The 14414-nt window shown below is 39.6% G+C and overlaps 1 protein-coding gene across 1 annotated transcript in view; it reads right to left on the bottom strand.

Annotated features, from left to right (window-relative positions):
* Window positions 1-14414, bottom strand: part of Spag17 (sperm associated antigen 17) — a 235607-nt gene that overhangs the window by 50554 nt on the left and 170639 nt on the right. The window contains exons 24-28 of the mRNA XM_036191366.1: window positions 11423-11536; window positions 9195-9370; window positions 8040-8169; window positions 6311-6489; window positions 4718-4877 (exon numbers count right to left, since the gene is read on the bottom strand). Coding sequence (XP_036047259.1) covers window positions 4718-4877; window positions 6311-6489; window positions 8040-8169; window positions 9195-9370; window positions 11423-11536 — 759 coding nt within the window. The remainder of the gene's footprint in view (window positions 1-4717; window positions 4878-6310; window positions 6490-8039; window positions 8170-9194; window positions 9371-11422; window positions 11537-14414) is intronic.

The following is a 14414-nucleotide window of genomic DNA, read 5'->3' as shown; positions in this document are numbered from 1 at the left end:
CCCAGAAAGACACACATACATGCAACTCGCTATTTGGGGAACAAAATCAATTCTGTTTATTTCTGTACAGTTTAGACTTTCCTTATTTATCTCCGAATCCAAGATTGTGTAGTCTATATTCTACTTTTTGGTGCCTCACTTTTCTCCTGCATATCAAATCTATTCCTTCCTGTCTTTTGGACCTTTAATCTCCTCTATCTTATCTGTTCTGAATCTGGGAAACCTCACAAGCCAGTCATACCCTTGACTTCTCATTAGCAGAAATGAGTTTGTACAGTTGAATCACTACATCAACAACCATCAGATGCAAGCTCCCATTTCTATCTTCCTCAACATCTGGGGGAATGTGTGTAGAAACGTAGATATCCTCATGGGATTCTGCCACCAATGTCTCAATTCTCTATTCTGGTAGATTTTCACTTTTCTAAGAAAACTCACAAATCAAGACTTTCTGATCATTGTGCCTCAATGATGACATAAACACAGACTAAGAAATACATTACAAGCAGAGAGTAAAGGATTGTTAATTCTGGGAAGAGTCTCTAAACCCAGAACATAAAATGTTCATGCATGGGAGTACAAATCTCAGTTCAGTGCACAGGGACTCAATGAATGGGAGGAACTAAAGAAGAGATATGAGGTAAGTTCAGCCCTCCTATGGCTCCCAGATTTGTTTGTGACTTGTTAATACTTCTGAACAGCATCAGAGAGGAACATGGTGCAGCTGCAGAAAATGCATAGACACCCCCCACCCACAAGAGGGAGCAAATACTTGGTGCTGTGTTTTCTCTACTTTCCTCTCTTCCTCTCTCCTCTCTTCCCCTATCTTGCTCTCTTCTTTTCTTGTCGACAGCAGTGGAAAAGTCATGCTAACATGAGAATACAAGAAATAAAGTGGAATGGGGGAGGGGAGTGACGACAGCATGGTATGTGCAGATACCCTTGAGCAATTTATTAGTCAGGGGGTAAACTTCGGTTGAGAGGAGAGACTGGAGAGGGAGGCATGGATCCAGTGAAAATGTATCCTTATGGCATGCTACAGACTTTGGGGTTTCCTACAGAAAACATTTAAGAGGGATCGTGACATTGTCAAAAGATAAGTCGGGCGTTTTTGGCAGGAATATGGAAAATTAGTCATAAGGAAAGTATGAGCAATAGTCAGAAAATATTAGAGAAGTAGAGATTCTAGATGGCAATAGATATAAATAAACACAGTGTTGGTGCCAACAGAGATGGGAGAATTCAGGTGTGAAAGGATGAGGGTGGATATGAGAGCTGGGAGAACACAAAGGAAGGATCGTGTGCAGACTCTGAAATCTTAACTACTGTTTCCTTTACTAAGTGCACAAATAGATGAAGTAACAAGACTGGACAGTGACCAGACATGAGGAATTTGTGCAGCTGGTGTTCCATTTCCAGCAACTAGATACAAAGATTCTACAAAAGATAACTAAAACAACCAGAAAGTATTTTTTAGATACAAGTGTCTCTGAACTGATAACTGAATGATATAGTCAGCACAAGCCAAGAACCCGGGGTGGAGGAGAACCCAAGGAAGCAAAGTTTGTCCTGAAGAGGGCTTTGCCCTGTGAGTCCTTCTCAAACTTGGGTGGCATAGCACTAAGGAAAGAATGAAAGCCAGAGCTCATTCAGGCTGGTGCTGGGGAGTTCAATATGAAACACTCCCAGAAGCTGGAGACTGCAGTGAGGTGGCCTCCAAGAAAGTGTGAATTATCTACAGAATAAATGCATGCTTTCTTCTACTGTCCTCCAGCACTGCCAGACAAGTTTTCCGTGTTCAAATATGGCACTGGGCATGGAAGGCAAAAATGTCTGTGCTGTATAATCAGGAGCAGTGCTTATGTGGGTCTCTGTATGAAAATGACCACTGCTTAGGTGACATTCTCAAACCCTCAGAATAATAACTTATTATTAGGGTTAAAATAGAAGCCCTGATATTTTCCTTCCTGAAACAAAACTCTTTTCAAAGGGACGCATCTATATTTGTATCGGTCCAAAGAATTTTGAGCGAAAGCAACAAGAAATAAAAACAATCATGCCATAGCCCCAAAGCACTGCAGTTTACGCCTTTCAAAGGAGAGTCCGAGGAAGCACCTGAATCTGAATGTGAGATTCCGGGTAGAATGGGGCCAGGAAGTGTGAATAAAGAGAAGGCAGGTTACCTCCAACCTCTGAGAAGCAACAGGGGGCCACAGCCATAGCCTGTATTGTTTTGGGAGTTACTTGGACAACCCTGAACACGAATTCTAATAGAGGTTTCTCATGCCTGGTACTGGGATTTTTGTTAGATAGTAAATTGCTCTTGTGGGGTGCATTGTCATCCCAAGTGATATAACTTCATCAAAATAAGATCATATAATTTTAGCTAAATATAAAGTACTATGATTCCTTGAGGCTTTATGAACCATGCTTGACGCTGTTTGTCTATTCTCCCTCCTCTGTCCTCTGGGTTGACCTCCTTTCCTAGTCACAAATTAGAGCCCTCCCCCTTGTTTGTCTCATTTCTATTTTTATATCGCCCCTTCCCTCTCCAGTTCTTTTACTTTCCAGGTTTCTGTTATTCCAGGTTAAATTCTCATGTCTGAAGACTTGGAGCTAGGAGCTCTAGAAAGGGGAGAATGTGTGGTGCTTGTTTTTCTGTGTCTGGGTATCTCACTCAATGTTTTCCAGTTCCATCCATTTACCTGTACATTTCATGTAGGTACGTCCCCACTGCTTAAGGCACTGCATACTTTAGACAGAAGACATGGAAGATTTGAGCTGGATATAGTCCAAAAGCCTCCTTCCTGCACTCTAGCTTTTTTATTATGAGAAAGCATTATGTAAGCTGCCAAGGGAGGGAAGCAGTCAATAGTCTTATCCAGCTGTGATGTCTAGGAACTACAACAATGACCAACATGGTAAGAGATACCTAAAGCTTCAATAGTGACATTCATATCTTGGTGGTGGGGAGGTGGGGAGCCTCATAATTCAAGTGGAAAGCAACACTGTCAAATGATAACAAGTTAAATTCACCACAAAGAATAATTCTAAAGCAGTATTTAAAATTATATTATCAAACTATTTGAAGAGAAATCTGACAGAACCATTAAAGAGACAAATTTCGCTCTCAAATAATGCGAGAGGACAAGGAACACAGCACCGAGGAGGAGGTGCTACCCTCCTTTCAGTAAATGTAAACAAGGTGAATAAACTGGTGGGGGAGAGGAAAAGCGTGCAAGGACATGCAGTAAGGGCTGGCCATTTATCTACAGGCGAGGCTTGTAGTCTGTTCTGTGTAGTCTGTGAGGTAATGACACCTCATATTTCTGAGCAGCTAAAAGGAATGTAAAAGTATTTCATGATGCATGGAAACGATACCGAATTCAAATTTCAGTGTTCATAAATAGTTTTCATTGGGATGCAACAGATTCAAGGCTTATTGAATTATGTATTATCAAAAAGTACTCTCATGCTCCAGCAGAACTGCTGAGTAATTGTGACAGAGAACACATAGCCTGCCAAGTCTATAAGATTTACCATCTTGCCCTTTACAGAAAAGGTTGCTAAACTCAGGTTTATCTGGAAAACACAACTAGCAGGTTTTATATAGTAAATATAAAGAGAACACCATACCAAATAACTACAAGATGTATGCTGTTTTTAAGCATAGATTTGAATTATTGATCATATATTAGGTTACAAATTATATTTCAGCAATTAAGAATCAGTGATTAAAATAAGCTAGGAACACTAAAGAGATTTGAAAATAAATGTAGATGGAGACTTAAATAATCCAAAAAATTTCAAAGAAATTGTTACAATGGACAAGATAGATACTGTTAAAACTAAAAATTAATGATTCTTGTGGAAGTTCCTGTGACTAAACTCAATAAACACTATTGAATATTCAACCTCACTATTAATCAAATAATAACAAGATTCACTAATTAGTTTCTGACCTGAATGACACTTAAAAATAATATTTGGCATTGTCACGGGTGTGAGGAAGCATCTGCTTGCATATTGTTCTGGTAAGAGGGGATAAACAGAAATTCTATGGGCAGCAATCTTTGGTTTCATCTACTGCAGACACTATCGACTATTACCTAACACCCCTACACTCCAACCCTTACAGGTCAGCCGGGAAACAAGGCACACAATGTTGGTTCTTTGTTTGGGTGCCCTGGACCCCAGCCAGGTGCAGCCCATGAGAAACACAGTGCGGATGCGGGCCAGAGTCAAGAAAGAGTCTTCTGTGAACACAGACTCTTGAGTTTGCTTTTTTTCCCTTTCTGCTATGAAAGTTGTTACATGGAAACCTCATGAGTACATCTGAGGGGCTCTGTCTCAACTTGAAGGAGAGATCAATAGCATCCCAGGGATGCTGATTCAGAATCTTGGTATTATCCTATTAGCAACTCCCTAAAACACTACCTCAGAATGTACAGCTAATGTGTAAGAGGGTACAAGGACATAGGAGACTGTTACGTATTGGAAAATGTGCAATATTTATTATACAGAGGAAAACGTAGTTCATGAGATACTAAGCAATCCTGTGTTGGCAATGAAAATTCACATATACATATGTGTATATACATATACATAAATATATATGAATATATTAGAAAGATGAGCAGTATCATAATAATATTGAACACCCGTTAACCATTTGAAAACTACTAAGTTCAGCAAGTCAAGAAACTTCATTGGTCACCTTTCTTGGTAATGACAATCTCAGATGGTCCTATTTCTGATTTGGGCTGAAAAGCCGAGTCCACCAAATCTCCATTATGGGGACTTGCAGACATATCAGGAGACACATAAACAGGACCCGAATCAGGACTTCTACTCACAGCACCATCTGCAAAGAGAATCTGAAAGGGAAACAAGGTCTCAGAATTCTCAGAAGTCAAGAGGAGGCCGGTCCACAATGAATACAGTGTCCAACATTTTGGGACTCAAAATAATCTAAAGAAGAAAGGTTGATGGCAGATCTCCATGCTGTACACCAGAAGGTGCCATCACAGGAGAGATTTGGACCTGGAGACAACAAAGAATATGATTTCATATTTTCTACCCACCTCTGTCTTGTTTCTATTTCCTACCTTTTGTTGGGTTCACATATAATTTTTTCTATTCTTCACCCTTATTCTATATAATTGAAAAACCATATAGATGAATAATGTTCAAACAATTATGTTTTAAAATGTATTATATTTTTGATGCCTGATTTCTGTTACCCTCTATGGAGGATGTCTGCCATTTCTAGGTATCACAGCTACCTTTATGAGTACCCATATGCACAGCCTCCCTTGAGTCTGACAAGGAAGTCATCTGCCACTGTGACTCTCATCTGATTCTTCCTGGTCTCCTCAGGAGCTGTGCAGGCTACCTGTGCAGTCCTAAGTATCAAGATTAAATTAGCATCAACCCAGACTGGCACTTGGTGGCTGGGATGAATTGGAAGTATGCTTTTAAGTACTAGAAATGTTTCATGTGTCATATTCTAAATTATTTCCCCTTTCATTCTCATTATTTTCTTCTGGAAATCCTAGGGCATATATTACCTTTCCATACCTCTTAACTTAGTTCTCTCTTGCTAGTCACCCTCCCTACTACTTGGTCATTCACAATTACTTTTACTTTTTAAGAACCCTTGATTTTTTTCCCACAGCAGTTTTTAAACTATATTTTACTTATTCACTCCCCTCTCTATCCCTACCTGTACCCCACTCTGTGTATGTCATGGTACATATATGAAGACCAGATGTCAGCTTTCCAGAGTCTGTTCCCTCCTTCCAACACATGAGTTCTGGAGATCAAACTCAGGTAATCACATTTGGTGCCCTTACCCACTGAGCTATCTCACTGTCATCATAGCAGTCAATTTAAAAAAAAAAATAGAATGTTAACTTCTCGAGTCTCTGTCTATATTATTTTTGCTCATTTAAAATTTATGTTCAAGTATTTATTGTTAGGTGATTTAAGAAATGCTGAATCTGTCATTTATTTTCTTGGGGTTTTTTAGATGCCTAGTCTTGTTTCTTATTCATGGCTCTTGAAGGTGTAATGTCTGTCTACAGAAGCCCTTCCCTATATATCATATATATTATTTGCATCCTGGCGTTCATAGACAGCACTCCCCTTCACTATGCTCCTTTTTATCTGTCACTTTAAGGTTTTTTTTTTGTTTTGTTTTGTTTTGTTTTTGTTTTTTGTGCCTTCCACGTGCTGTAGTGTTGCTCTTTACTCATAGTTCAATTGTCTTTTACTTTGCTGTGGGGAAGGTCATTTAAATACTATAGACCTGTGTGGATCCATCCAGCATATACTTGATAACGGTGCCCTGGCTGGTGATAACCCTCGATGCCTCCTGTTCCACGGGTGGCATCACGGCTTTATAGAACTCATAGTGCTTCATCCTCTGGGGGTAGCTCTGACGGATCATGATGTCCCAGGTGGGCTCTTCATCTACCACAGTACAAGCTTAAGAGACAAAAGAGAATAAAGCTGTTGGTGGGTGAGTTGGGGCTGGAATTTTTATATTCTTTCTTGTTTTTATTCTAGTATCTGTGTTCCAGGAATAGGGAAGTTTCCTTCCAGTCATGACTTATCACCCAACAAACTGGTTCTTTACTGACCTTTCCCACTCCAATGTAGTGAGCAAGGCCATTTCAATAACATAGTAAACAGTACATCCTTTCTAGTTTATGTACATACTGTAGAGTCCAGAGTATGTAGGGGCGAAATGATTTGGGAGCAGAATTTCAATGTCTTAGTGATCCATTTTCTCTGATGGCATGCTACTCTGGGTAAGTTTTTGCTCCATGGTAGATAATGCTCTGGTATCCCTTAGTTTCTCAGAGCCATAGGCCTCAGCAACCTCCTTCAAACACAGCCTCATTCAAACCCTTTCTAACTCACCCATTATCCTTCAAAATTAACTACCCTCCATCTCTAACCACATCCAGACCACTCTCAGTGTTCTGCTGCTCCCTGGTAATCAAGAAGAAAAGCACTTGATAAATACCTTCCCCTAAAACCAAAGAACTATGGTGTATCTTTCAATCTGATGCAATACCATTTGTCAATTCTTGTTATTTCTTGAGATACAGCCAAAGCAACCATGAAAAGTTAAGAGACAATCTGCAGGATGGGAGAAAATCTTTGTGGTGGTTTGTCTAATGGAGGCTCAATTTCCAGATATATAGAAATAACTAAAAGAGCAAATAATCCAACCAAATGGGAAAATGAACTGAATAGCTACTTTCCAAATGAACACATACATGAAAAAAACCTTCAACATGCTTGGCTACTAGGAAAATGAAAACAAAAACTATACTAAGCTTCCATCTTACTCTAGCCAGATGGTTATCATCAAGAAAATGAAAAATGACACCATTGGATACAGGAGGAATAGGAATCCTTATACACTGTTGAATGGACTCAGACTCAATCCCAGATGTAGCTCTCGCCAGGTTAACAAACAAAGCATTTATTGTACTTATGTATTCATCCAAATAAGTAAGAAGCCATATTTAGAACCAACAGAAGTAATAAACTATATAAAAATAATGGGATGGGAGAGGGTTTCTCTATTTGCTTAATGTGCATACTTCTCATTCTCTTCATACTCGCTGTATGAAGGAAGACAGGACCACATAAAAGCCATTAAGAAAGCTGCATTTACCATCACTAGACCAAGAATAACTTCCCATCTCTACCTACTAGGAGTCAGGTGACCTTGGACACATTACTGCACCTCCAGAAGTCTCAACTTCTATATTTTATAAGATGGAGTGATCAGTACCTGTGTCATAAAATTTATGTTTTTACATGCATTTTAAGGAATTTGACAGTGTTTCATCATAGCAAGTGGTTGAAAAATGACCATCATTGTTATGCTCATTATTTGAAAACTACCCATTGTTCATGACCAATATGTGCAACTGGTAAGAAAAGACACACTTTCCAGGGGTGGAATTTTCTGTGAGTTTTTGACCCGTGCCTCCCCGCCCACCCCAGTTAACATTCACCTGTAGATTCTTGCCCAATGAAGGTCAGCAGAAGCCCATTGGGGCAGGACACATTTAGGTTTTGAAAGGTGGGAACATAAGGAGCTTCCTGTACAACCATCTCGGGTTCTACTTCATCCTGTAAATTATTCTGTACATGAATAAGAGTTTGTTATTTTCTAAATAAGACACCTTTATTTTGCTCAAGCAAGGACAATACAACTGCAAATAAGTAGACCTTGCCACTGATTCTAAAAAAGATGCAAGATTCTTCACGGTCATCAAACTTTCTTTTTTTTTTTGGTTTTTCGAGACAGGGTTTCCTTGTGTAGCTTTGTGCCTTTCCTGGGACTCACTTGGTAGCCCAGGCTGGCCTCAAACTCACAGAGATCAGCTTGGCTCTGCCTCCCGAGTGCTGGGACTACAGGCGTGTGCCACCAACGCCTGGCTACTAAACGTTCACTCTACTTGCTAACTGGCATGTAGCCAGATGTGACAAAGAATAGTATCGAATGTAACATTTTCCCCGAGAGAAGGCAGCATCAAAGTAGGCAGAGGTCACTGGAGAAGATGCGCTGAGCAAATGGACTGAACTGGGACTTGAATGGTGCCCCCATTTGGATGTGTAGAATATGGGCAATACAATCCTGTGAGTGTTGGCATCCTCCTAAACTCAGATAGTGCAACTTGATGCTCAAAGTGATGGGACTAAATAGGCCTTTGAGTAATTGATTACATCCCATAGTTTGGCTTTCATGGTTGAGATTGAGGTCTTCATAAAAAGCACCTGCTTTTGCACTTCCCAGACTCAGTTTGGGCAATTCATTTCTACTGTTTGTGAATTATGTAGTCTAAGATATTTTGAAATAGTAGTTAAAAGAGATTAAGGTAGTGTTGGTGAAACCAGCAACCATATTGGTATGTGTGTGTGTGTGTGTGTGTGTGTGTGTGTGTGTGTGTGTGTGTGAAGAGAGAGAGAGAGAGAGAGAGAGAGAGAGAGAGAGAGAGAGAGAGAGAGAGAGAGAATAATTAAAGAAGAGGAGACCAGGTATTTGAGAGAGAGACATAGGAAGACTTGGAGGAAGGAAAGAGTGTAGGGAAACAACGCAATTGCATTTCAATTTTTAAGTCACACTGAGGTAGAAAGGTTGGAAATCTGCAGCCATGCTCATCTACCTTCTTCTCTTCTTCTTTTGGATGTTCCTCTTCAATAACGAATTCTTTGGGTTTCTCTTTGCCCTTTCCTTTTGCCTTCCCTTTGCCTTGAGGAACTGTCACTATAGTGGGGACCACAGTTGCAGTCAGAGCGGAAGGGATGTTCATCATTGTGCCCAAATTGGGATCTGTAACCTCTAGAAACAGGGAAAGGGGAAAACAAGAGCATTAAATATTCATATTTCACATGCTTGTTAAATGACACATCTAAAAATTTGGTTCAAGTTGGCATTATCTTTTACCATGTGAATCATGTTTTGCCATTTGGATATATTTCAGAGAAAACACAATTATCTTGAAATCAGATCGTAGTTAGAAAGTCTGAAACACTTAATGCTTTAGTGTGGTTGATATTCATTGTCTGACATATCCTCGCCTTCCTGGCTGTTGTGCACTCTACTAATGTTGTCTTTATTTGTGAAATTGAACTCATAAAATAACCTGAAAGTCCTAGATTCATAGTAGTAAGACCAGCACTGAGACAACAGAATCCAAGGTCACATTAAACACAAGCTAACACAAACAAGGAAATCCAACAAAGACATAGATTATTTTTGTCTAAGGTGCGTGAAGTAGTTTCCTTGTAGGCAATCTACTGTCTTCTGGGTTTTAAAGGTCTGGCAATCCTAAAAGGCTGATGAATGGTGATACTGTGTGTGTGTGTGTGTGTGTGTGTGTGTGTGTGTGTGTGTGTGTGTGTGTGTAGTCCAGAAGACTCCTTTTAGCATGCCTCTTCTTTGGCTTCTATGTACCTTTCTGGTCAATTTAACATCCCCCCCAACTCATTTATACATTTTAATCCTGCAGCTGCTTCCAGGTCCCAGGTTCTCTATGTTCTCGAGTGGCCACCATACTAATTACTCAGGGAAATCTTTTTAGATTTATTTATTCATTGTGTATACAGAAGAGGGCACCAGATCTCATTACAGATGGTAGTGAGTCACCATATGGTTGCTGGGAATTGAACTCAGGACCTCTGGAAGAACAGTCAGTGCTCTTAACCTCTGAGCCATCTCTCCAGCCCAGTTCTTTTTTTTTTTATTGTTTTCCCAGAGCCAAAACAAAGGACCTTGCGCTTGCTAGGCAAGCACTCTACTACTGAGCTAAATCCCCAACCCCACTCATGGAATTTAATCAAATGCCCAGGTCTTCCTCTGACCTACTGAATCAGGTTCACAGGGGAGGACGCCCATATAGGTAAGTGTGTGAAATACTATTTGACTGTCATATGCCATCTTGTCTGTGCATATATTAGATGTTATCTATCTTGCTCACTTTGAGGACTCCAAATGCAGTTTATGTGTTGACTCTACAATGGCCATAGTAGGTATGTCCTTTCTTCTCAGCTCCAGACCCATATTTCTGCTCTTAACCACCTCTTAGTGTGGTTTTAGAGACATTTTAGGAAACAAGGGTATGATAATTCATGGTAATCTGCAGGAGAGGTGCAGTCAAGAGGTGCAGCGATCACCATAATCTATATCAGCATAGAGTTTTAAAGTAGATGGCATAGGGATTACCTATTGATTTTGCAATGTTTAAAAAATACATACCATAGTTAGATCCCTTTACAGTTGGTAGGAATCCACAGATTTCTTAATTGGTTCTAGGTAAAGTGACATAATATTTTGTGGTTTGAAAGGAAAGTGCTTCCAGTCGAAAAATTTGTTTCTTGAAAGTGGAGCCAAGATATCCTCCAAGATGTTCCATGAACAACTCCTTTTAGAACAATGTTCCAAAGGACACTTGGCACTGAAGTTCTGCCATCACAGGACTCATAGAAATATTATTCTGCAGAAACCCAGGGGACTTCCCAGAAGATCATGTTTTCCTTGCACCAAACTTACAGAAGTACTTGCATGGACTAGTTAATAAAGATGGTCAGAATATACAGAATATGTGTGTAGAAGTGACTATGTAAAAAAAATTACACAAATGATAAAAGGAATTTGAAAGTGAAAGCACCACTATTTGATGCAGAGGAAAAACTGTACGTGTATACATCCATGTGCGCATGCACCCCCACATACACACACTCCATACACCACATTTCTCCACATTGCAGGGGAAAACCTATGTGAAGCATTAAATCCAAACAGGCTTGTTTGCCGACAAGTGTACAAGCTGAGGATGTCAGGGACTGCCATCCTGGGACATCTCCCCTGTGGTGTGCACTGTGTTCATCTCACCTGGCGCCATCCCGTTTGCCCCGTAGTAACTTATTGAGAGGCAGATTCCATTTTCTAAGGTGGCAGAAAATGATCCAAACTTGCTGACAACTTCATTCTTTGCCTGTTGTCTTTCTAAAAGACAAAATTGTATCAAGGATATATTTCCATTTTTCTCCAGAAGTGTAAGCAGAATTCAGTGGGAATTCTGAGAGTGGGGTCTTAGCTATTCTTATACCATCAATTTAAAAACAATTGATTTGGCTCTTACCAAGGACTCAGGGAATTGAAGCAGAGTTTCAGGGGTGGAACATGAGACTCTTGTTTGAAGGACTTTGGGTCAAAATGAAGAAAGGATATAAACCAGTTAATGGCTTAGCCATATGCTGGTTATTGATCTGAGACCATTCACATGACTTTTCAAATGAAAACCACCAGGTCAGTCCAAGTTTCTTCACATTTAAAAACACTTCCTTAAATCCCCACATTTACAATCCCTTATATTTTAAATACAATTGAAAATGGTTTTAATCAAGCACAAGTTCTAAAAGAAAATTTGTTAAAATGCACATTCTTGAGGCATATGTGAAGGATCACAAACTTTCCATTTTATTATCTGCTCCATCATCATATAATAAAAATGGGACAGTGTTGGGTTAAAATACTCTAATCCATGAAGAGATTATTTCCTGACTGAGAATTTTTGAATACCCAGTGGGACAACAACAAAAAAGGATAATGCTTCATGAGAATGAAACCATAATTCACAGTCTGGAAGAAAATATTTGCTAAAGGCACATCTGACAAAGGGCTGTTACATAAAACATACAAGAACTCTTACCCAGAAATAGCAAACAAGCTGATGAAGAAACATCCCAAAGCCCTCTACAGACACCTAACCAAAGAAGATACACAGATAGGAAATAAGCACAAGAACAGGGATTCAATGGCACATGTCATCAGGGAAATGCAAATTAAAACAATGGGTAAAACTATGCACCTGTCAGAATGGAGAAAATCCCAAACAGAGACAACCCTGAAGACTGGGATGATTGGACCAACCAAGCTCACATTCAGTGCTGAAAGACAGTTTGGTTGGTCCTTAGAACACTACTCTGTCTTACTATATGGCTCAACAGTCATGCTCCCCACTATTATCCATAGTGGTTAAAATGTATGCCCTCACCAAAAACCATGTATGGATAAGCATGGCATTGTTATTCATAATTGCCCAAATGCAGACACATGCAAGGTGTCTCCCAGTTGGACAGAGGATAAATAAACTGGAATACCCAGATAATCATGTATTATTTAGTGATAAGAAGGTATGAAATAGGCTGGGAACATAGCTCAGTTGTAGAACACTTTCTAGAACATGCAAGGTCCTAGTTTTAATTCCTAGTGAGACACACACACTCACACATGCACATGCAGACACACACACAAAGAATAAAAAACTATTGTGTCCTGAAAAGATATGGTAGAAATTCGAATGTGTAGTATCAAGTAAAAAAAAAAGCCAACTAGAACACATGTTCAGCAAAATACAAATTATGGAAAATAGAAGGACTTGGAGCTTTAAATGCATACAGATGTTTTACAAAGCATTTTCTGATTTTTTTTTTTTTTGAGCTGAGGATCGAACCCAGGGCCTTGCATTTGCTAGGCAAGCGCTCTACCACTGAGCTAAATCCTCAACCTACAAAGCATTTTCTGTGATTTAAAAACATTGTTCCCAACTAAACCTTGTTCAGTGTTCAACAAATGAAGTGAAAGTGAGTGGTGGTCATGGTTAAGAGTCAACTTGATTTCTAGGAAAATCAAGTGGAAAAAACAAAACAACCCCCCTCCCCCCAAAAAAAAGCAAAAAATAAACCCCAAAACAAAAACCAAAACCCTTGAAGCCAAAACCAAAACCAAACATCTTGAATCCTGGGGGAAGCATTTAAACACAAACAAGTTAGGGAGAAGATGTAAATGATAGGGAGGCAAAATCTTACAAACTGCATTATGGGGGAAAGCAAGGAACACATGAAGAAAGGTGTGCAAAAACATTTAACGAAGAACTGAAGTTGAGCCCCCAGCTGAAATCTCCTCAGACCACAGGAGCACATCAGACTCGACCACGGAAGCTGTAAGCCGCTGCAACAGCAAGTGGCAGCCCACTGAGAAAAGCCTGGCAAGACAAGCACCATAACCAAGGCAGACTCAGGAAGACCAGGAATGTGGGGTACATGCTGCCACAGATCCCATCAGAGGAGACTGAGGCAGTAAAACTAAATGGGTCACAACAGAAAACCCCCTCGAGAGGCAAGACGCAAGCACAGCCTCGCAGGCAGCAGGCACCAGGCACCGCTCTTCTTTTCCTGTCAGTTTATCTGCTGAGGCTGCTCACGTCAGAAGCCAACACCCTTTTTCTGAAAACGGCCAGACAGTGAGCACTTTAGGCTATGCAGGCCATGGACAGTCTTTCTCACATAAATCTCTGCTCTTCTATGGAACACTGCTCTACAAATATCAAATCTAGTCTTAGTCCATGCGTCATCCAAAACCAGATCATGGCTCAAACCTGGGCCAACGTTTGCAGGCTGGAGAGAACAAAATCTGAAAGGAACACATGGTAATCTTAGCAAACAAAAGATAATCAGGTTCGTTAGCAGTAAAGCTAAACACCAACTGTTATTTAACTTTGCCAAAAGGACATTATTAAGTAAATCATGGACTTACATATAAATTCATCTATTAACTTTGGTAGAAATCATCTAAAAAATAAAATCATTTAAATAATAAACTGGGAAATACATGCATATTAATGATACATTATTAAATAATTTAAAAACCTTGTTTTCAAAGACTATTTAGTGAATGGGAAAATTGCTTAGATTGCTACAGTAAGACAGAAAGAAACTTTGTACAGTGAGTATCATGGAAGTGGTAGAATTAGAACTATTAGCTTCTTTTAATATTTCAAATTATATATATATATACATGTACATATACTGAGTATGTATGG

The sequence above is a fragment of the Onychomys torridus genome, chromosome 6 (genome assembly GCF_903995425.1).
Source record: "Onychomys torridus chromosome 6, mOncTor1.1, whole genome shotgun sequence".
NCBI lineage: Eukaryota > Metazoa > Chordata > Mammalia > Rodentia > Cricetidae > Onychomys > Onychomys torridus.
The sequence above is the reverse complement of the archived record's forward strand: the minus strand, read 5'-3'. Positions and strand labels throughout refer to the sequence as shown.